Source organism: Juglans microcarpa x Juglans regia, chromosome 1S (genome assembly GCF_004785595.1).
Source record: "Juglans microcarpa x Juglans regia isolate MS1-56 chromosome 1S, Jm3101_v1.0, whole genome shotgun sequence".
Lineage (NCBI taxonomy): Eukaryota > Viridiplantae > Streptophyta > Magnoliopsida > Fagales > Juglandaceae > Juglans > Juglans microcarpa x Juglans regia.
The window spans coordinates 28,356,986-28,381,153 of NC_054595.1; the positions used below are offsets into that span (position 1 = coordinate 28,356,986).

Sequence of the window (24,168 nt, forward strand, 5' to 3'; positions counted from 1 at the left end):
TGAGACAGGAAAAACAAAACAAAACAAGTAAAAAAAAAAAAAAAAAACCCTCACAAATAGGCTATCACGGCAACTATTTCCGAATTAATATTTACAAAATAAATAATACAATAATAATAAATAAACTCACAATTTTACGTGATATTATTAGTTTCGTTTATTCTATTTTCTAATAAATATAATTTTATAAATTAATTTATCACATCAGATTATTTTAATTTATAAATTTATTTTTATATAATATTTGAAGTATTTTTCTTTATAATGAATAAATATAGATAGAAATTACTATTAAGAACATATATTTTACATATATAATGTAATATTATTTAAATCACACATCTTCTTAAATAAATGTTAAAAATAATTAATTAAAAACAGCTATATAATAAGTACAAAATATACACTACTATAATAACTTCAGTATAGCATTATTTCTTTACAAATATATAGGCTTGACGAAAAACTGGAAAGAACGGTGCAAGCAAAAGGGAAACGCATCCATCGGAAAGCTAGTAGAGCTGGAGATTGCGCAAAAATTCAGGATACGCATATTTTTCTATTCAGAGAAAATCCCCGGACTTCTGAACCAAAAGTCGAACCCAACAGAGTCAGTGCAACTACCGCTTCGTAAATTAATACCGCGAACCCCATGTCATGCCTGAAATTGCCCACGGCAGCAGCTTCCTTTTGCACCCTCAAGCCTTGCGGCTGTCACCTCAACCTCACCCAATGGGTCCGCACCACAGCTGCGGCCACGGCCACGGCCACAGGCACCAACTCTGTCGCCAAACTAAAGCTCAAACCCATACCCTTCGAAGCCCTGTATTGCAACAGAAACAGGGAGCAAATACCCGCTATTTATAAACGTGGGTGGAGGATAGCCCCGTGCGCACCATTCACACCCTCGGCGCACGATAAGCATGCCCCTAAAGCGATAGGGTTTCGTGGCGTCCACCAAAAGCACTTCCTCGCTCTCTCTTTACGCAGCAATAGCTCCGAAGAGAAAGGAGGATTTTCCGCCTCTGGCTCTGGGTCTTCCGAGTCAGGTCTCGTGGCAGATATGGGTGCAGAAAGCCAGGACCGCCACGATTTATTCCAATCGCCCTCGTCAATGCAGAACCAGCAGCAACAGAAAGAACAACAGCAGCATACTTCGAAATTGCTCACATTACCCACCATCTTAACGCTCGGCCGCGTCGCCTCTGTGCCGCTTCTCGTAAGCAGTATGTCCATATTTTTGCTTCTTTTTTTCCCTGATAATCTTTTTTACGAAATCAATGCGTTGTTTGAGGAATGGGGCGTGTTAGTTTTGAGGATCCAGTCGCAATTTGGTTGAATAGTTTGAAACTTTTTGTATTTGGATGACCCGGGTGCCATTTTTTTTTTTTTTTAAAATGTATGCGATTTTTTTTGTTGACAATTATGGATTGAACTTTCGGTAATGCTTGAGTTTGGAGCGAGAATAAATATAGATTGTTTATTCCTAAAGCTTTAGATAATAAATTGTTTTGTTTTGTGAATTCGATCTCTGTTTGGATCTTTATGATGTAGGGATTTCAGGTTTTTTTGTTCGTCAAATTTCTGCATCTTTGTTCATCTCAACTTCAGTTAGATTGCGAATTGAGTTCTTTTAATCCAGTAAACCTTCGAATTTCAGATTTTTGTTGTGTAATTCATGCCTGCAAGATATGAAGGAAATTTGGTCGATTGAAATATGTGTTGATGATATATATGGTTGATCGATTTCCTGATTTTTATTATGGTGGTGTGCCCTGGTATTCTGAGCTGCTATGGAGATTGCCCTTGTCATTTCTTATATGTGTTCTTGTAGAGATTGTTTAGTCTGGAATTGCTGATTATTATTGAGTTGGTTATATGTTTTAGTGGTCATAGTAAGAAATCCTTGCATTTCACGAGACTAACATTATAATATCATTCATCAGCCTTCTATGTAGATAGTTGGTGGGGACCAACTGCTACAACAAGTATTTTCATCTCTGCTGCAGTTACTGATTGGCTTGACGGCTATCTTGCTCGGAAGGTATTCTAGTACTTGTCTTTCAAACTGTATAGGAGCAAGCAAAATAAAATAAAACAATTGTTCTGAAAATGTTTGTAATTTTATGACATCTTATATGGGCTAAATCCTTGAATAATTTCAGATGAGACTAGGATCTGCATTTGGTGCATTTCTAGACCCAGTAGCTGACAAGGTATAGTCTTTCATCTTTGATTGGAACTTCTTTTTTATTCGCACCGGGTGTCTGAGAACAAAGTCTTGACTAATCGTGGGGGTGCACTTAGGGGAAACTCATTATCGAGAGCCTGTGCTCCTCGGGTAATTCAAGGGGAGGTCTAGTCCGATGGCCCCTAGAAATTGTTTGCACCCAAAAGGATTTGAACCTTAAACCGGGAGGGAGCATACCATCAAGACCAAGGTCTTTACCACTTTAGCCAACCCCTAGGGGTTTTTGATTGGAACTTTACAGCCTTTTGCTTTTAGTTAGTTGATACCATAAATGTGCTTTAATTAACTAGCAAGAGTTGTAGGTTTTCTCGTGTACTTGGTCTATGTCGACTTTTCTCATTAATTAAGTTCTTCTTTACTTTTAAAAAAAAACTACCAAGAAACATTTTTGATAAGTAATAAAATATTTCATTGATAAAGAAAATAGGCATAGCCCAGGTACACTAGAAGTATACATGAAAAACTACCAAGAAACATTGATGAGTTATTTTTTTATTGTCATGCCTACCGAATGCAGCTTATGGTTGCTGCCACATTGGTCTTGTTGTGTACCCAACCAGTGGAAGTTGCCATGTTTGAACAAGTACCATGGCTATTGGCTGTACCTTCAATTGCCATAATTGGTAGGGAGGTAAATGTTTTATTATTAATTGTTTTAATCTTGTTAGCCATTAAATTTATACACATATGCACCCACACTCATTTGGTGGGTTGTGGGGGTTGTTGGCTTGGAAGCTTTGGATGCCATACACAAGAAGTTGCAAATGAGCTCCCAAAAGTAATTCTTTTCAATTTTGGCTACAAGATCGGGACGAAACATGCTTTCTTTTAGGTGAAATATTTTCTATATTTACAGCTTCTCTACCTTCAGGGCTTTGTGGTCCAGCATTAAAGCACTGTTTGGGTGGGTTTTTCTCGCATGGCTATGGTTATACTACTTCACAGTTTAGAAAAACTCACGCCATTGTGGCCTTCATTCATTTTAACAATATTTGGTGATTGTCTTCACAGGTGGAGCCCATCATAGTGAACCCAGTTATCCTTGCATTTGGCATTTCTTACATCTTTTTCTTTATCTTCCTCGATATTTTTGTCTAGTGCACCACTTCGTTGGATCACCACCAGTAGCAAAGCTTTAGGATAATTCAATAGAATCCTTGTTACTTTGGTTGAGCAGGATCTTTTGCTCCTGCATGTGTGAACGGCGTGCGTGCATATTTGTGTTAACAAAATGAGGTCCACATGATGTTTTCACTCATATTAGTTCATATGATATTTATTATGGCATGTTGCTCACCTTTCCTTTCCCCTTATTTGTTTCCCCTCTTTCCCTTAAGCGATTATACATGTCCCAGTAAAAATTATTATGCTTATAACTTGTTTGCTAATATTGGTTTATGTTTGAGTTGATTATTCATTAAAAAAAAAAAGTTTGAGTTGATAGCAGATCTCTTACAGATTATTCTGAACCTTTTATTTAGATAACTATGTCTGCAGTTAGAGAATGGGCTGCTTCCCAAAATAGTAAGCTTTTAGAGGTTTGTGTTTCTCTTTCCTACACTTATACTTTTGTTTCCAAAGACATTGGAACTTTTTCATGGAAATGCATTGTAAGAACGAATTTTTTAGGCTGTTGCTGTAAATAACTTGGGGAAGTGGAAAACAGCCACACAGATGACCGCACTAACCATCCTTTTGGCCACCAGAGATAGCAGGTTCATTCTTATTTCTCTTGCCTATTGGGTTATTGTTGTTCTTGGTTAATCAGGATTCAGGATGATTAGATGTTTCCTTGAAAGGAAACTAGGTGAATATTTTTTGGAAGTCCTTATTAATACTATCGTTTACTTATAAAAAAAAAAAAATTTTTTTGGAAGTATCTGACCGTTTGTTTTATTTTTTCTCTTTTGATTTGTCCCCTCATTGTGTAGTCTTGGAGGGCCAGGGGTTTTTGTAGCTTCTGGAGTTGGGCTGCTGTACATCTCAGCTGGACTTTCTGTATGGTCATTAGTTGTGTATATGAGGAAGATTTGGAAAGTATTGCTGAAGTAGCTTTGCCAGCTTTGCCGGTGGTGATACTAATATATATATATATATACTCCTCACTGAGGGTTTGTTTAGATGCGGGAACAGTACTTGAAGTTCTTCGCACACAACCCCTTCAGATGATTATCTTCACACATTGAAGCTGTGTTCTTGAGACAAATAGATGAAGAGCAAAGATTTTTCATAAAAGCTTCCCGCTTTTTAAAGTGAATTTAGGTTGAATTGTTTTGAAGGGGTCAGTATCACGTTGTTTATGGCTGTCTCCAAGGTCTTGAAGATCACAAAATTGCCATGTTGGCATATCTGCAGAGAAATAGTTTGATGTAGATGTTTGAACAATTTTTTTCTCCATCTTGAATCTTCATTATTTTTTGGTTGGAGCCGATGCTTGTTTTGGCTTGGAAAATGGTGGATAGATTGGAGGATTTACAAGTAATTTGGTTGTTATTAATTTCTTGGAGTTGAAATAGTTTGTTTGTCCTTTTTTTGTAGTGTAAATCAGGAATTACAAACCGTTAAAAAGTATACAACTTTTGGTATTTTACAGAGGTCCCATTCTGTTTCAACTGTTTACATTATGGTAGAATGCAGTGTCGCGATATGCCCAAAAAACAAAAAACAAAAGGGTTCAGCGCGGATTGTAGGTAATTGCAAGTTCAATAGATTGTTACAAGCCGAAGACAGGACCCCCCGCCATTGAATTAATAGGTTTCTTTCTTGGTGTAGATCAACTTAACAAAGCATGAAATAATGCTCAGTGCTTACATGAGCAAATTGAAGCTTATTCCTGGATTCTCTTAGAGCTGGTTTGGATTCAGATATGAGATGAGATGATTTTTTATGAAAGATGAAAGTTAAAAAAAATATTGTTAGAATATTATTTTTTAATATTATTAATATTTTAAGATTTGAAAAAGGTAAATTATTTATTATATTTTGTATAAAAATTTGAGAAAATTGTAATGATGAGATGAGATGAAACACTTTTTGAATCTAAACGAAGCCTTATTCGAATAGGATCCAGGGATTGGGCACCTGATATTGCAACATTTTTAATATTTAAAGTTCGTAGAGAATAATTATAATGATTTTTATTTATTCAAGTAAAAAAAATCTTGTGAAAAAAATAATAATATCATCTCAAATTTTTTTTTTTTTTTTTGGAACCTGTTTGTTTCAGTTACAACTTTGCGCTCACTGAGTTCAAATCCGTGACTGCCACCTTAAGACTTGGGAAGGGAGGGGGGGAGGGAGGGAGTTTGCCTATGAGTTCTGAACAAGTCGGGACTTAAGCGTTAACCATAGTTCATTTTCATATACAATTAATATAGTATTGCTTCTTAATCAATTTGGAAAGGCATAAAATGGAATCACAACAACAATAACCACGTTGACCTTATTGAGTTGCCTTCGAATATGACTGATAACCTGTTAACAGCTACCATACAAATTACGAAGGCAATAAGACATAGTGAAACTGACTATTATCCACATGTCCACGGCAACATTTTTTTATTTTGTAACCAAAACAGTGTAATCCTATCTACCCTCACAAAACTTCAAAATAATAATAATAATAATAATAATAATAATACATTTCCCTGTCTAGCCGTTTGATCCTATCATTTATTTATTTTTTGATTGGCACGGGATGTCCAGACAAAGTCCCGACTAATCCCATTTGACTCTACCATGGCTATATGGGAAAAAAGTTTCCAAGAAACGGCACTACACATTCAGAAAAAAAATTGAAAATAGAAAAGATGTTTCTTTAACTTCTCTCCCTGAGGGTGAAAGAAAAAATAATGTTTCTCAATACAAATTGAAGAAAATAAGATTCAAGATAGACATTCATAACCTCTTAAACTAGGTGTTGGGAAAGATACCACCACCTCCTCTGATTGAAAGTAAGGGTCCATGCCAGGAGCTACGACTGATCAGATGGGAATCGAGAAACAAAACAATAACTGTAATATCGTCATGAAAATGTCTTCTCACCCCTCTGTCAATCTTTTTCAAGTCTGAGTACCTCATTTCTCTTTTTTTCGCTGCTTCACAAAGTGCAGCTTTGACAAGTTTTCGTGCAATGCCCTGCAAAATATAGGGAAATATTTAAATACCTCCTGCAGCAAATTCAACAAATAATGACTTACAAGGAACTTATGTTAGCACCTGCTTCACAGAACAAACCATTTTCTTGCAGGTTACAAGAGAATCTCTAGTTATTTGTGATTTTCACAGAAAGTATCTACCTTTCCCACATGAAGAAGATTATACTATTAACTTCAACTTATTGAAAAGAGAGGGGAAAAGGCAACAGGCTTCTAGTCTAAGTTAATGAAGGAATTAAGGTACCACTAAGGTAGCATTGATATCACCCTTTTCCCAAAGACAGTCAGAAATAAACTCATGGCAACAATATCCAGCATAAATATGAATGGAACTCAAAACTAGAAATAGGAATCCTACACTCCGTGGACAGCTCTGAACAATGTCAACTGCCTCCTGATTGCTTAGGTTCTCCCATAGGCCATCCGATGCAAATATAAGAAATTGATCTCCAGGGTAGAGTTTCTGCACCAATATCGTTGGCTCAGCTTTAAGAATTGGCTCGTGGAAGGGTTTAGGCAGTCTAAACTTTGACAATAAAGGCTCTCTATTGAACTCTGCCTTCTTCAAATAGGCATCGCCTATGGATCTTGAAACCTGCAAGAGTACAAAAGATCTGTCAACAGAGTGATTGTCTATCCAGTCATTTCATCCTTGTGTAAGCACCATGCTGATTTCCTGAGGAGAAATCTTCCATAAGTCATGAACCATGCTCAGCTTTCTGATTTTCGTTTGGAGTGCAGCTCTTGGGAAGATATTGACCACGGACAACTTGAGGAAGAGAGGATGTATAGTATTGGATTGGTGCTATTTGTGTAAGAAGGATGGAGAATCTGTGGACTATTTATTACTACACTATGAGGTAACAAGGGAGTTGTGGGAGGAGATCTTTCTAAGGGTTGATATTGCCTGGGTTATGCCTATGAGGGTGGTGGACTTGTTGGGATGTTGGTCAAAGTTGCAAGGTTGCAAGCAAGTGGCAGCAGTGTGGAAGATGATTCCGTTGTGTATTATGTGGTGTATTTGGACGGAAAGGAACGCACGTTGCTTTGAAGATAAGGAACGCACAAGGACTGAGTTGAAGAATTTTTTTCTCCACACTCTAATGTGTTGGTTTTCCACTATTGTATTACATGGGGACAGTGTCCAGGATTTCCTGTCTTTAATTTATCGCTTTTAGAATGTATTTAGGAGTTCCTTTGTATACGTCCCGTGTACAAGGACTAGGTCTATTTCATTCATATATATAATATCTCTCTTTTTACTGATAAAAAAAAAAGAAAAATCTCTTAAAAACCCAAAAACTTGAAGTATTTCAAACTAATACCAATAAAAATAAATTCTTAAAATTCAATGCCTAAACTTGCTCGGTGAGACAAAAGGAAAATTCTGATAGAAACCTGGAGCAAGCAATAATTGAGGATTAGATAATGGGTGTACCGTATGCATCCATGTGGAAAGGCCATTTAATAGAGAGAGCCATTCAAGAAATAAATAGGAAGCATCTACTGGTTCAGCCCTCGGTAAAAATTTATATTAGTTAAATATGGGGAAAATGATAGAGTTGAGACTATGGATGGCCAGAGGGTCAGGTTTCAGACATGGCATCCCAAACCAAACCCTACAGGTTCAAGTTTGCCCTGACCAAGGATATAAACAGAAATCTCAAAACTATCCATTATAACTAATTCATATCTTCTGTTCAACCCAACAGCATATCCTTGATTAATAGAGTCACGTACATTCAGAGGGCTTTGATGCAATGACTTAACAAAGGATATAAAATGACAGACTGTTTAGTTGTTATTTGATAGGTAAAACAAAAGACAATTTAGTAAAAGATAAAGAAGGAAACTGAAGAAAAAACTTATTGAAAACAAATCTCTCAAGAAATCACCTGTATAATACCCTTCACACGCCACACCTTGTGCTTTAAAACGACAATCTGTGGATCATTGGGATGCAGCGAATGCAATTCCTCCCTCACAGATTCCATACTTGCATTGTGCTCACATGATAGTTGAACAGCTTTAAACACTTTAACAGCCTTCTCCTGTCTTCCTAACACCACTCGAGAATCTCCTGCATTGGCAATGTAAAGCAATCCGCTACATATTATGCCTACCAAACAACAAGAACCAACAGAAGCAATTTGTGGCTTGCTTAGCCACTGATTCTTTACTAGAGAGAGGAATTCCTCTTCAGTTGCCAAAAATGCTTTGTTGATAATATCTGCTGACATTCCCTGATTCTCTGACGTGAACTCTGCAGCACCAATAGCTGTCAAGTCAGTAAAATATGCATTAGCTTTAATTAAAAAGATTTTAAGATGGGGTAAAAACCAAGAAATAAATAAATAGAAAAATCAGTGAGAGAGAAAGAGAGTAGGGATCTCAAAATTAAATTATTTTCCAAATCTTAAACATGTAAAAAAGGTATCATTTTCCAGGCGATATCATCCATGAAATATTATTTCTAATAGTCACTTGCATTATCACTAAATAGTAAGATAACTTCGCGTCAACTCTCAATTTAAGGAATTTTCGAAGTGCAAATAGTGAAAATGACAATTCAACAAATAATTAGCCACTTTGAGGATAGAGGAGCCCAAAAATGAAGAAGCCATCACACAAATATGTTAACTAATTTCACAAACGCAAATGAATTCAGAAGTGAATTCATAAATAAATTGGTGGAAGAACAACTTACTCTTGATATTGTTAAACAGGTGATCATTTATGAATTGGGCAGCTTCAGGTCCTCCATGCCCATCATAAATTCCAACAAATGTTCCATGAGGACCTGATTCAAGCAAACTCATTGACCCTGATTCAAGTTGGCTATGGTCTTCCAACAGATTGTTTGCTTGAATTATTGCCATCGAAAATTCTCCATTCACATGCTGTCCTGAATCCTTGGACCACAACAAGCCATCAACCCGACCACTTACATCACTGCGATCCCTGGAATTTTCACCCTCAACAGAAGGTTTCCAACAGGGCGACACGATCCTCAATAATGCAGCTGATACCATACCTTACATGTTCTCACCCAAATGACCCGGCAATCAAATTATTCATCAAATGTTTATGAATACCAAGATCAAACCCTAGTTTCTGCACTAATTTATCCTCAATTACCAAAGGTAAGTCACGTATCCCGGAAATCTATACTCATTGATGAATACAGACACCATTAATCTGTAAACGTGTAAAACATCATATACGTTAATGGATATATGCAAAAAGTGAAAAAACAAAAAACACAAAGAAGGAAAAAAGACAAGAATTTGACAGCATCATACCGTGCACGTATTCAAGATAACAAAAATTTTATGGGTACACGACACGATTTTGAGACAAAAACCAAATTGCGGACACCACCAGCCTGCACGGTTGTGAAAGAACAATAATAATAAAATAAAAAAAATGCAGGAATCGCAAATATATGCATGTGCAGTAGAATATCCCCAAAACGTTTTTGATGGGTACGAATGGAAAATGTAAAGCATAAATTTACAAGAGAAAACCAAATATAACTGACATCAGTATGGCATCTATTCAAGATCAAACAAAGAAATGGATATTCTACGAAATTATTGGAGCATAACACAAGATCAAAACGTGCACCGCTGATTTGCCAGCGATTAACGATCATACAAATTTATGGGTATATGATGAAATTAAATAAAAGAAATTACAAGAGAAAATAGAATAATTATGGCACATGATTAAGAATACAGGAACCTCTGAACGTACCTTGAATCTATGTTATGACAAATATTCTACCCCTGAGAGTGTACAGTTTCGGAATTATAACCTTAGCTGGAAATAACCCTTTTATCCGATGGATTAAACAGATCATCAATATCGAAGATTGGAACGTTCTGACAAAAGAAAAACGATTTGCCAGAACGTTTGAAGGGGTAGATCTGGAGAGAGAGGGAGGGGGGGAGGGGAGGAGAGGAGAGATTATGTTATGGAGTTGTCATTGGCGCTTGTTTCTCTTTTATTTTCATTTATTTTTCTTTCTTTATAGCACGGATTAATACATTTTTTCTTTTTTTTTTTTAATTAACTTTTTTCCTTTCATTATCTTGTTATGTTTCTAATTTACGACTTTGGATTTTGACTTTGACGTGCAATAAACCAGGGCAACCTTTGCTCAGCTTCCCTTTCTCCTTTAAATAGAAAAATCTCCCTTTTATGAACAATTTTTATTATAAAACTTTACAAAAATTAGAAGAAGTCTGGCTCCGTTGAATTATACAGATGAGATGAAATAAGAAATTTATGAATAATAGTGAAATGATATGAGTTAAAATTTTTTATGAAATATAAGAAACTGAGAAAAAAAATTTTGAATAAAATTAAAATAAGGTTAAAATATAATATTTTTTAAAATTTTACAATTTAAAAATATTGAATTATTCTTTATGTTTTGTTTATAAATTTGAAAAAATTATAATGATTAAAAAATGATTAGATAAAATATTTATATTTTAATAATATTTGAATGTTGATATGAGATAAAATTAATTGAAAGATTTGTGAAACCAAACCATAGTTGACATGCTAGTTTATTTACCTGGCTGAATGGTTCTGGCAACATGATGAGTGTAGGACTGTTTATCCAAGTTTTGGCATGTGAATCCGCATATTTCAAACCCGAATTAAAACCTGGATGAGTTCGAGTTTTAAACCCGGAACACTTTTTTTTTTTTTTCCTAATTTGAATGTTTTGATATGGAAACCAAAAAGGCATGCATGTATGCTTGTAGAATCCTATTTGTCACGATTTCGTCCGGTCCATATAATTTTTTTTTAAAATGGTCAAAATTAGTGAATCGCAATGTTTGATGCTAGTCATGACGAAGAGACACTATGTACGATAATTAATTAGAAGTAATTATTCATTTTTTGTGAAGTTTACAGTATTCATTTAGTATATATTATTCGGTATTTTAATTATTATACTCTGATTACAGAAATTGCAATTAATAACCGCGTGTCATGGGTAGTTATCACCAATGCAATCATCAATTAATAGACTCAACTCAAGTGCATTTTCATTACATATAACACCACCTTGGTTTCCAGATTAAAATAAATAAATAAAAAGACAGCACTTCAAACCAAAAAGCATTCAAATATCAAAACATCCAAACTTATAAAAAAAAAAAAGAAAAAAGAAAAAAAAAAGTGTTCCGAATTTAAAACAGGTACCCAGATCGGGTGTGCTCGAATTTTGTAATCCGGATTGTAGCCCAGAACGACCGAAATCCGATTTCTCAAATTCCAAACTGGGCCAAGAAAAACCCGATCCATATAAACAGTTCTAGATGAGTGTGCCTCACAATTTACCTATCATGAGTTTGGATTAAGAGAAGAAATTTACTACTCATCATCTTCACACACCACACACTACACTTTTTATTTTATTTTATTTTATTTTTTCTAATTTTTCTTTGTTCTATTATTTTTAAACTAATTGAATTCTTATACTTATTATCTACATACCACGCATTTAGTAAAAGAAAAAAATATAGTGTGTACTATATGAAGATGATGAATAAAATTTTTAAAAAAAAATTAAATGAGATAAATGCTCTCTTAGAATAGGAGTTAACAATCATCTTATGCTATGGTGGATGAACAGGGTGATGTTGAAAACACATCAAGCTAATCATATATAAAACCTCTGTAATTAATTTATGAAAATTCTATATGTAAGTTTTATACTACATATATCTATCTAATTAATATGTAATTTATTATTTTTATTATTATATCTGAATATTTAAATACGTGTGTGTTTAAATAGAATAGTATAAATGATAAATCACACCATTAATCATGATAAAAGTGTGTGACGTAACATTTTCTTGTAGCATTTCTCTCAAGAGTGATCCAATATTCCGAACAAAAATCAACGAAAATGTAGGAAAGACTTGTCGCTCTGATCGACGTACGACTCTTTTACAAATTTGGAAATAATTGTGTAGAATTATAATACTCAAATCAAGGAAATCTTAACAGTTTTAGAATTAGGTGTCACAATCACCTTTTAAATAATCCCGAGTTCAATTCGGTTGGTTGTATCATGGGGACCAAACGGAGCAACTTTCTTTGTACTATTTTTTATTATTTTGATCTTATTAATAATGCTAATATATTTTTCTGAGAATCTGAGTTCAATATTTATTTCCTGTACGAAGAATGCTTTTGCAAGTAGATTGGTAAGTGCCTTCTGATGCCATTAGTGTTGTAAATTTTGTTTTTACGTTGAGTTGAGTTGAGTTGAATTTTTTTATGAATAGTAATGAGTTAAGATGATATAATAGATTCTGTAGAGCTTATTTAAGATGAATTTAAATGTGTTTGAATATTAAGATAAATTTAAATGTATTTATTTAAAATTAAAAAAAGTTGTGAATCTCATATGTAAAAAAATGTTAAGTTAAAAAAGATTATAGATCTACATGTAAAGAGATTTTAAATTGTAACGAGTTTAATAATTTAAAAATTAAATATTTAGATATTAAAAGAAATTTAAATCCGAACCGAACTTAACTGAAGTGGATGCTGAGAAGGAACCAAACCAGCCTTTGCGTCTTCCTTTTGGCCCTTAAGCATTTGAGTTTATCTTCGCTGTCTTACCCACGTACGTAAGGACATATATATATATATTTATTACCCTTCAATAAAAGCTCAAACTCACATGGGGTGCCGAAGTTAGTGGTAAGCAGTAATGGAAATCCATGTGCTTGTAAGCTGCTGCATGCAAAGACTCTGCCGGAAACAATTCAATATTCTGAGAGACATAAAGATAAGCATAATCTGGATCAGGAGTCTCCAGATGGGGTTTAATTTTACGTTGGAAGACTACTGGCTTTAAAATCCAATTACGTACATGGGTATATTTCAATAGTACTGTTGCATCTTGGTCTTTAAAATCCATTCAAACTTGCAACGAAAGCATTTCATGTTCTGCATGTATAGATTACAAATAATTCAGTATGCATGCAGGGATACTCTTTTCGTCTAGATAAGCATTATATAATGTCAGTCCACAGTGATGACTCAGGAAGTTCTTGAATAATGGACAGAACATTGAAAGCACAAACTTTTTTCCAGCCGACTGAAAACATGAAGTAATTATGGGAATCTCAACTTTCTCAAAGTGATGGATTTAAATCGCCTTTGATCTTTTTAAATTTTTTTTTTCCCCTATGTCTCTTCTTTATATCCTCAGAGAATCTAGCCAAGGAGGGCTCTGCATAATTAATTGCAGTATAAATATGTCAGAGTTGCAAGTCACTAGCATCATTTCACACAAGAACAACCGCAGCCTGAGAAAACAGACTTCCCATGAAGAGAATAAGCATTCTAATCACTTTCATTGTCTCCATAACCATTTTGCCAGCAGCCTCTGGGAACCTGCTGCCAGCAAACGACCGGGCTCAAAAAAACTGCTCCTACTCCGTCGAGATTGAGACAACATGTGCACCGTCCGCTGAAACCAAAGATCATGTGAGTGTCAGATTCAGCGACTCACTGGGAAATTTGATCATTGTGAAGCATCTGAAGAACCCTAAGTCAGTATACGGCGGGTTCAAACGCTGTGCCATCGACATGTTCGAAGCAAAGGGGCCATGCATGAGACAGAGGGTGTGCTCGCTGTACCTTAAGAAAGTCGGGTCGGACGATTGGAGACCTGGTTGGGTAAAGGTGCTTCGTCGTGATCAAGATGGTGGCGGCCATGTAATATTCCCGGTTTCCAACATGTTCTATTTTAGGACATTTGTGCCGGAGAATGTATGGTATGGGTTTGATTATTGTCACTCTGGCGGAGGTTTTATTCCTCACGCTGCAGATTCTGGGTGAGGACAAGTCGAAATGCTAAAATATAATAATTTGGCTGATCGATGTATTGACTTGGTTTGAGAAATGTTGCAATCAATAGTAGTGTGCAACAATCACAATCGTGTAATTATTTTTTAAAAATGAACAAATATAAAATTTACATAAAAAGATAATAATCTTTTAATAATATATTTCATTTTTTTTAAACGACTGTATGTCGTTTGTATATTCTATAATTACATATAGCATTACTCGATGAATAAATTTTTTAAAATTTGAATTTGTTAGAGTTTCTTTCTAAATTATGGAATTTAAAATAAAGAAAAATTTTACTCATCATTCATACATCACACACTATATATAATTTTTTAAAGGTTCTTTTGATATATTTAGCGCTCTGTATTATTCTACAGTACATACTACGTACAAGTCGTGATTATATTCATGACTTCTGTCTTTCTTTTTTTAATTTTTATAATTAAAAGATGAATTGTCCGTATAGATTATAACTCACAACCTCAACCTTTATTTTATTATAGGAAAAAGATATAACTACAAATCAACCGTCAATCTTTCTTATGTCACGAGATCGTTAAAATTATGAAAAAATAAAATTGAAAAGTAATGTTATATATAGTTATAGAGTGAATAAAAATCACGTAATTATTTTAAAAAAGAGTAGCTCGTTTGGAGAGTGAGATAAAATGATGATTTATAAATAGTAATAAAAATAATTTGTGAATAGTAATAAGATAGTTTGAGTTAATTGTTTTTTGAATTTTGAGAAATGAGAGAGAAAAAGTTGAATAAAAAATATTATAAAGTTAAAATATTGTAAGAATATATTTTTATAATATTATTTTTGTTTGTGATTTGAAATAGTTTGAATTTTTTTTATTTAAAATTTTGAAAAAGTTGTAATGATTAATTTAAAAATTTTATATTTGAATTATGCTTAGAAATAAGATGAGATGAGATAAGATGAAAATTTTATGTTTCATCCCATATCTCAAACATGCCCAATTAAACAATTAATTTTGTCTATATAAATCTTGTAGTTATTACTTTTTTTAAAAAAATTACATGATATTTATACACTTCACAACTGTAAATATCATTTCTCAAAATTAGATTATTGAGACTTTTCATTATCGGGAGACTTCGGTAAGCTTTTATTTCACAATTTCTCTATATATAGTGTTTTGCTAATCATAATCTCTATACATCATACATCACATATTTTTTTTATTTTTCTTAAATTTATTGAATTTTCCTATTCATCATTCATATATCACATATTTGGTAAGAGAAAAAAAAAAAAAAAACTTGTGATGTCAGGGAACGATGAATAGAATTTTTCCATATACGGAGTCGGAAACAAAATCTGAAACGCGGTCGTTTCTGATGCCCCCTCCTTTAGTACTTGACAACTTGTTAAGCCTTTCCGTGTTCACTCGGCAATCGTAAGAAAACATGCGTGTGGAAATGGATTCTCTTCCGATCGGAACGGCAACCAGCACCACCGCCAGTCCGACCACTTCATTATCCATGGCTCCTGCCCCACCCTCCTCAGAACTGGCCCACCTGACCGAGTCTCTAAAGCTGGAGAACCAGTTCATGCGTGTCCCGTTCGAGCAATATGTCCGCTGTGATCTCCAGCGTCTCCGAATCCTCGGATTCCGACGTTTCTAGAGACGAAGCCGTTCACCATCTCAGCTCGCTGGCATCCCGGCTTCAAGGGCTCAAAAGGAAGGCACGGGATTGAGAGATATAATTGCATTTGGACGAAATTGGCGGATTGGATCCTTGATTCGTTTAAGGACTCAGTCAAATTGCTCAAATAGTATTTTTTTAATGATCAAAGTGTGATCTTCACCGATATGACTTTGTATAAAGAGGCTACCACTTGTCCAGGGATTAAAATTTTATTTTATTCGTAATTGTTACTGTTATCCAAGTTTAAGGCAGTTATTTTTATATTATTTTGTTTTAAATTTATAAAATGAGAACTATGAAACTGATATTTACTTTGTACTTAGATTTAGTAATTTTATACCGTGCAGACTAGTGATTAAAGGAGGGAGCAGTAGACTTAAATATCTGGGTTGGGTTCTGTATCAGGAGTTCCCTGGATGTGCTAATATACGTTAATAAGGTCTTGCTCTTTAGGTTGGGTCCGAAGGGACCTGTCTTGGTGAGTTTCACGTCATAAAAAGTAATTTTGTGGTTTGAATGGTGGATTTTTATTTTGAAGTTCGTAACACTGATTATTCTCACATGTTTGATTTGTTAAGTTGGAAGAGGGAACTCGTATAGGGAACTTGAAAGCACAGAGATGCCGTGCTCGGGTGGATTATTTGGAGTTGGCAGATGCCGAGAATTTTCTGGATTGGAATAACACACGCTCGAAGTGGATTCTCATAGACTACATGTTGCGAATGTCATACCACGACACTGCAGTGAAGCTGGCCGAAAGCAGCAATATACAGGTAATCTTCCTATATATATCTATATTGATGGCGGGGAACCACCCCACGGTAGAACCCTTAGGACTCACCCATGGAACCTAAACCCTCGGAGAGACTAGCATAGCAACCCACTGCCATGGCCTCCCACTTAAATCGAGTTTGATCATAGGGGGAATCGAACCTGTGACATGGGGCTCATGCACACAAGTTCGCCCTTATTTTAAGTAAATAGAATTTTACACTTTTCTATGTACACGTTGTCATTTCTGTTGTATACTTACTACCTTTACATCTGCTGCCAATCTGACTAAATTTCATGTCTCAGGATCTTGTGGTAATCAATGCTCTTCAAAATAAGAAGGTAGCTCCTGCCCTAGCCTGGTGTGCTGATAACAAGTCAAGGTTGAAGAAATCCAAGGTATATGCTATTCTATTGGCTTTATTTATAATTGGTGGGTAAATGAGTTTGCTAGGACTGCTACTTTCTCTGCTTGCTTAGGAAAAAACTTATGCCGTAACTTGGATTGCTCAACACTTTTATTTTATTTTATTGATCGGTAAACAAGATTTATTGATCATAAGAATAGGCAAGATCCCAAGTATACTTCTTGTATATTTTAGGCTCCTTCCTTTTGGTCACTATTGCCAAAAATCTCAGTTGTGATCTTGTTAGAATAAGACAAATATTGAATATTCTGCTTGAAATTTCATTTATCAATACTGTGTCTATATATAGACGTTACAAGAGGAATCAAAGAATATTTTATGGTTACAATAACAGTAGAGAATAACAGAATGTATTCTCTGCAGTTGCACACTAATGATCTGCTGTTGCTGTGCTGTTGGTATGCTGCATAGCTGATTTATCACATAGTCTAATACGCCCCCTCGAGTCCAAGGGGGTGTCAACCACTTTGAGACTCGCTTTGAACTGATTGAATTTTTCTGCAACTAACGGTTTAGTAAGGACATCCGCTAGTTGGTCTTTGGAGCTACAAAAAGAAATTCTAAGAGTGTTGGCAGCGACACGATCCCGTACAAAATGATAGTCTATATCCATGTGGTTTGTTTTTGAATGAAAAACAGGATTAGCACAAAGATATGTTGCACCAAGATTGTCACACCAAAGTGTTGGTGCTTGAGGTAAAAACAAATCAAGTTCCTTGAGAAGTGTTTGAAGCCATATTAATTCAGCTGCCGAAGAGGACAAGGACTTGTATTCAGCTTCTGTAGAGGATCTGGCTACTGTTTTATGCTTCTTAGAATTCCATGATATGAGATGGTTGCCAAGATAGATGCAAAAACCTCCAGTTGATCGTCGATCATCCGGACAACCACCCCAATCAGCATCAGAATAAGCCTGAAGAACAAAGTGTGATTGAGAAGCAAAAAATAAGCCATGATTTATCGTACCCTTGAGATAACGAAGGACCCTTTTCAGTGCACTCCAATGAGTAAGTTTGGGTGAGTGCATAAATTGACACAGTTTATTTATTGCAAATGAAATATCTGGGCGGGTGAGATTGAGGTGTTGAAGACCTCTAACTAGGTTTCTGTAGAGAACAGGATCATCAAAATCAGGGGAATCAAACTTAGAAAGCTTAAGGGATGCTGCCATAGGTGAGGATATAGGTTTAGACTGAAGCATGTTGCTGCGGGTGAGCAAGGTTTTGATGTATTTTCTTTGGGACATCAACAAGCCATTTGATGTATGATCAATTTCCAAGACCCAAAAAAAAAGACAAAGTTCCTAGATCCCGAACAGGGAAGGCAGTGCGCATGGCAACAATCAGAGTATCAATAACAGAAGAATTAGATGCAGTTATCACTATGTCGTCGACATAGACAAGCAAGAAAATTTTCTCAGCACCAGTACTGAAAATAAAAAGGGAAGGATCAGCTTTGGAGGGGAGAAAACCATACTCAAATAGCCATGAACTGAGTTTGTCAAACTAGGCTCGTGGAGCTTGCTTCAACCCATAAATTGCCTTGTTGAGTTTGCACACAAAGGTAGGATGTGCTGGGTCTACAAAGCCCTGAGGTTGCTGCATGAAGACATTATCAGTGAGATTTCCATGTAAAAATACGTTCTCAATATTGAGTTGGCGCAGTGCCCAGCGCCTAGAGACAGCGATGGATAAGATGAGATGAATAGTCGAAGGTTTGACCACTGGACTAAATGTCTCGTGGTAATCAAGTCCAGGCTGTTGATGAAAGCCTTTGGCCACCAATCGGGCCTTCCGTCTCTGAAAGGAACCATCTGCATTAGTTTTTGTTCGATATACCCAGCGGCACCCAAGAACATTTGAAGATGGAGCAGGTGGTACAAGCGTCCAAGTGAGATTTTGAGTCAAAGCATTAAATTCCTGAGCCATAGCTGAACGCCAATCTGGAAATTTCGAAGCTACTGCATAGCTTGAAGGCTCATCGAGAACGGAAACAGTGGTGGTGAGGCACTGGCGGGCTGGGTAAGGCACCGTACCATCAGATAGTACTCTAGGGCAGGAGGAATTAGTCTGGACACGAGTTATAATTGGTGACCGAGGAGGGATAAGAATGGGAGGTTCGGTGATGATGGAGGGAGAAGAAGAATTTAATGTTTGACGAGGTTGGGAGGTAGAAGACGATGCAGGGGAAGGAATTTGGGATATTTGATTTAGGGCTGGGCCAAGAGACGAGGGTGAGTTTGAGAGAATTGGGCCAACGGGAGTTAGACGTGGGGCTGGGCCAAGTATGGAAGGAGAGAGTATGGGTAGGGAGGCTTGGGTAGAAGAAATGGACTCAGAAGAGACTGTGGGTCGTGATTGAGAAGAGATTGTGGGCCGAGATTTTGCAAGAGGAAATGTATTTTCATCAAAAGTGACATCTCGTGATATGTATAATTTACTGTTTGAGAGATCTAAGCACTTGTATCCCTTGTGTGAAGAACTGTAGCCAAGAAATAAGCAAGGAGTGGACCGAAAATTGAATTTGTGTGAGAGATACGGTCGAAGATTGGGCCAACACAAGCATCCAAAAACTTTCAAAAAATTATAATCTGGTTCATGATTATAAATCAAAGAATATGGAGATTTGTGATTTTGTGATGGAGAGGGAAGACGATTTATTAAATAAACTGCTGTTTCAAAAGCATAAACCCAATATGAAAAGGGGAGAGATGCTTGGGCCAAGAGGGCAAGGTCGGTTTCAACAATATGACGGTGCTTTCTCTCAACAAGTCCGTTTTGTTGATGAGTGTGAGGACATGAGAGACGATGTTGAATTCCAAGTTTGTGACACATGGAGGTGATGGGTTTAAATTCACCACCTCCATCAGTTTGTAAGGTTATTAATTTGGTGTTAAACATTCTTTCAACATATGGTAAAAACTTGGAAAATATTTGAAGAACATCAAATTTTTGTTTCATTGGGAAAAACCAAGTGAATCTAGTATAGTGGTCCACAAAGGAAACATAGTATTTATAGCCCAAATGAGATACATGTGAAGATGGGCCCCAAAGGTCCGAACAAATTAACTCTAAGGGCCTGTGATACTCGGCCCGATTTGAAGGAAAAGGAAGCTGATGTGATTTCGCAAGTGGACAAACTGGGCATTTGAAGAGAGCATCTGAGGAGCAAAATGTCAAGCAGTTGTTGTGCAAAACACGATGAACAAGAGCAAGGGAAGGGTGACCCAATCTGCGATGCCATTATGGAAGTGAGGTCTTCTGACTGACATGAATGGAGGGAGAAGACGATGGGACAGTGGGAAATACGTATAACCCATCACGGGTTGGCCCGGTGAGGAGCGTTTGCTTCGTCTGCGAATCCTTAACAGAGAAATGTGATGAGTGGAACTCAAAGAAACATTGATTGTCTATGCAAAAACGAAGGACAGAGATCAAATTCTTGGTTATGGATGGAACATGAAGAAGATTTTTAAGAAGAAAAGAAGATGAAGATGAGGGAAGAGAAGAGTCACCAAAATTTTGTATGGGAAGTCCCGTGCCATCGCCAACCCTAATAGTGTCACCTCCACTGTATTGTTTAGATGAGAGATTCAAGTTTGACAGTTCATTTGTGATATGATGCGTAGCAGCCGAATCAGGGTACCACACATTTTCTGAAGAAGAGCTAGGAGCAGTGAAATTTGCAGAAAAATTGCTAGGAGAATCATATTGGTAAGAATGATTAAACCTGTTTCTGCATTGGAGAGCAACATGCCCTATTTTGTTGCAAACTTGGCATGTTGGCCGTGTTGATGGGTGCTGTTGGGATGAATGGTTAAAACCAGCACGATCACCACAATTGTTGTTGAAATGTCGCCCACGACCACGACCTTGTCTCCTAGCTCGTTGAAAATGTTCTGTTTCCACACTTCGGCCCTAGACTTGAGATTGTTCTGTTTAATTTGTTGAAAGCTACCGTTTTCAGCATAATAAGCTAATTTTATTTCCTTGGACTGAACTACTTTGAACCTCAACTTGTTTACACTGATTAGGGTAGGTGTTCTGAACTGATAATCCAAGGAAAGCTCTAGCCATATCAGAATTTATTCTCCCAATGGACTTGTCAATGTTACAACTGAAATTGATTGCGATCATTCTAAAGTTCAATTTCACCTTCTAAGGAGCCACAGTGAGACTTTACACTTGATGCACATTTATGATACTCGTTCACCTCTACCAGTTCTTACTCACCCAATGTAAAGAAGATTTTAACATCTCACTAATGATAAAGGTGAATGAGCATCATAAATGTGCATCAAGTGTCAAGTCTCATATTGTTTCCTTAGTAGCTGAAAATGGACTTTATAATGATTCCAATGACCTCTTAAGTGTAATATTGATTAGTCCGTTTGGAGAATAAGCTCATACGTGGTTAAAGCTTTCCTTGGGAAATCATATCCAAATCATATCCTCTATGAATTCTGGTAAAATTATAACTTCCATTATGACATTTTTTCTTCTTGAATGCAGTTACCACACCCAAAGTTTTGCCAGCTTTCTTCTTAATGAATAATTTTAATGATGCAGAGCAAACTTGAGTTCCAATTAAGACTTCAAGAGTTCATAGAGTTGGTGTGAGTTGAAAACAATTTGCGAGCTATAACATATGCGCGGAAGTACCTTGCACCTTGGGGTGCCATCCATATGAAAGAGTTGCAGAGGGTCATGGCAACACTGGCCTTTAGAAGTAATACCGAATGTGCTACATACAAGGTGAACCTCATCACTTTTGTTCAGAAAAAATGTTTTGTATATTAGTGTAGCGGATGCACTTCTTTGATACTTCAATGGGTCGGAAGAACCATCTTTTTCTATCGACCTTTTTCTTGTCTTTTTGTCCTACATTGCCATACCAATTTCCAAGACTGAATATGATACTGCTAGAGGTTGTGCAGCACCTGCCAATTGAATCAATTGCAAAGCAGGTCTTTGGGTGTTTGTAAGGCTCGCAGGCCTCAGGTAGGATGAGATTATGATACAACTAAGATGGTTTTTGGTACGAGAGGCTGAGGAAAAAAGGGCATCATCCTCATTGTAGTTGTTCAGTCCCAGTGGGAGAAGAGGCTAAAAATGTTGATAGAGCGACTCACAATTTCTCACCATTTGGGACATTGCTTTGTCGTTCGATTGTTTTTTTGTTGGGTCATTTAGCCTCCCAAGTTCTTGTGTTTTAGCGTATTTGACGTTCTCTACAACCCCATTGCAATATTCGATATCTGACTTCTTTTTAAATGCTCATAATCGGTAGTTATGTGTCAAAAGAAGCCTGATACTGCCTTAAAAATCTTTAAGGGCATAGACCTCTGTATCGATAGATGGTAATTGATGCCACAAGTTCATTTTGCCTAAACCTCTGTATTGCTTTCTATGATGGCTGTTTGATTGGTCTTGTTTTGGTTTTGGGAGCTGATATCAGTTACTTTGTCCTTCCTCCTGGGTCTTGGTTCTGGTGCAGGTTTTATTTGAACCCAAACAATGGGATTTCCTGGTGGAGCAATTTAAACAGGAATTCTGGAAATTATATGGCATGACACTTGAACCTTTGCTGAATATTTATCTGCAAGCAGGCTTGTCGGCTCTAAAAACTCCGTATCCATATTCAATTCCACATCTAATATGTATCTGCAAGCACCTTTTTTTTTTTTTTTTTTTTGCAATAGACATCAAAACCAAGGACAAAACAGCAAGGACATTTTACCTGACGTTTTTTTGGTAGTATAATATATTTGGACACTAGATGACATTTCTATCCTAGGACATTTTTTAAAAACTCACTTTTTTTCAAAAAATTAATCTTTGTAAAGTAAAAAAGTAGAAATCTTCCTAGGCCACGGATTCAGAAGGGATACTGCTAGTTGCTATATGTTCTGTTGCCTTGACCTGATTAGATACTGTTATGAAGATGATTGCAGCAAGGAAGACCCTCTATCGCAGGATAGTTTTCGAAAACTAGCGATGCCATTACCATACTCTAAGCAGAATCACTCGAAACTTGTTTGCAACATAGCAAAAGAGCTGATGGACACACAGAACCCTCCACAAGTTTTGCCTAATGGCTATGTTTACAGCACTAAGGTTCGCGTTGTTCTTGCTATAAAGAACATTTTTAGCTTATTATTCAAACTCATTATTCACTATGCTTGTTGGCAGGCTCTCGAAGAAATGGCCAAGAAAAACAATGGTAAAATAGCGTGTCCTAGGACAGGTTTGGTCTGCAACTTCTCAGATTTGGTTAAGGCGTACATATCATATCATAGAGGTCTACATATTCCGGCCTGTCTAGTGAATCAATTATTTTAGGGGAAAAATCTTGCAATGACATCTGTCTTTGTTGCAGTCAAGCTCATCTTCTGTACATGGTTCCTTTCTGCAAGAGGGATGCCTTATTGGTTTGTGTTGGGGGAGACTTGCACATACATGCTCCGTACCGTTTATCATAAAAAGTCTTAAATAGTTATAAATAAAATTGATGATTTAATATAATTTAATTTATAATATTTAAATTTTAAAATTTATCTTTTAAATTAATTATGCAATGGAATATTATATAAAATATTATATAAAAGCCTTAGAATATAATTATTCTTTTAATTAAGTCAATAACAAGTTGCCAAGATTTTTAAAAGTTTTTGGGAACTTAAAACAGGAAATTAATTCGTGCTTGAACAAAAGCCCCCCCCCCCCCCCCCCCCCCCCCCCCCCCCCCCCTCACAAAACGATTTGGATAATAGCTCATAAAAAATGATTAGAAGAAAAATATCTCCGTATGCCACGCAGTTCCAAATGTTGCAAATCCGTGAGCTATAAAGTTGGTTTGGAATTCTTTCCAGAATAATGCCTAATAGCTTATATGCCGTCGTATTTTGTCTCTTTATTTTGACGACATGCATTTAATATTATTTTAATTTTAATTTTTTTACTCACTGATTAGTGAAATGGTT

The 24,168-nt window shown here is 36.1% G+C and overlaps 3 protein-coding genes and 1 pseudogene across 4 annotated transcripts; 3 read left to right on the forward strand and 1 right to left on the reverse strand.

Annotated features, from left to right (window-relative positions):
* The first annotated feature begins 465 nt into the window (after window positions 1-465).
* Window positions 466-4,845, forward strand: LOC121246328 (CDP-diacylglycerol--glycerol-3-phosphate 3-phosphatidyltransferase 2-like). Its single transcript, XM_041144444.1, has 7 exons — window positions 466-1,226; window positions 1,947-2,044; window positions 2,166-2,216; window positions 2,769-2,882; window positions 3,733-3,789; window positions 3,881-3,966; window positions 4,183-4,845. The coding sequence occupies exons 1-7, from the start codon at window positions 653-655 to the stop codon at window positions 4,301-4,303; spliced, it is 1,101 nt and encodes a 366-aa protein (XP_041000378.1). The 5' UTR covers window positions 466-652; the 3' UTR covers window positions 4,304-4,845.
* Window positions 4,846-6,045: 1,200 nt separating this feature from the next.
* LOC121246327 (probable protein phosphatase 2C 38) lies at window positions 6,046-10,374 on the reverse strand. 2 transcript variants are annotated; one of them, XM_041144442.1, is made up of 6 exons: window positions 10,165-10,374; window positions 9,711-9,793; window positions 9,116-9,606; window positions 8,304-8,686; window positions 6,767-7,003; window positions 6,046-6,388 (listed from the first exon to the last, which is right to left on the reverse strand). In XM_041144442.1, exons 3-6 carry the CDS (start codon window positions 9,438-9,440, stop codon window positions 6,164-6,166), a joined length of 1,170 nt encoding a protein of 389 aa, XP_041000376.1. In that variant the 5' UTR covers window positions 9,441-9,606; window positions 9,711-9,793; window positions 10,165-10,374; the 3' UTR covers window positions 6,046-6,163. The 2 variants fall into 2 exon arrangements, with proteins under 2 accessions (XP_041000376.1, XP_041000377.1); XM_041144443.1 differs by having other exon boundaries at window positions 8,304-8,671; window positions 10,165-10,371.
* A 3,402-nt stretch (window positions 10,375-13,776) lies between these two features.
* Window positions 13,777-14,292, forward strand: LOC121247480 (embryo-specific protein ATS3A-like). Its single transcript, XM_041145818.1, has one exon. It carries the CDS (start codon window positions 13,777-13,779, stop codon window positions 14,290-14,292), a length of 516 nt encoding a protein of 171 aa, XP_041001752.1.
* Window positions 14,293-15,637: 1,345 nt separating this feature from the next.
* On the forward strand, window positions 15,638-23,090 carry LOC121246329 (annotated as a pseudogene).
* Window positions 23,091-24,168: the final 1,078 nt, after the last annotated feature.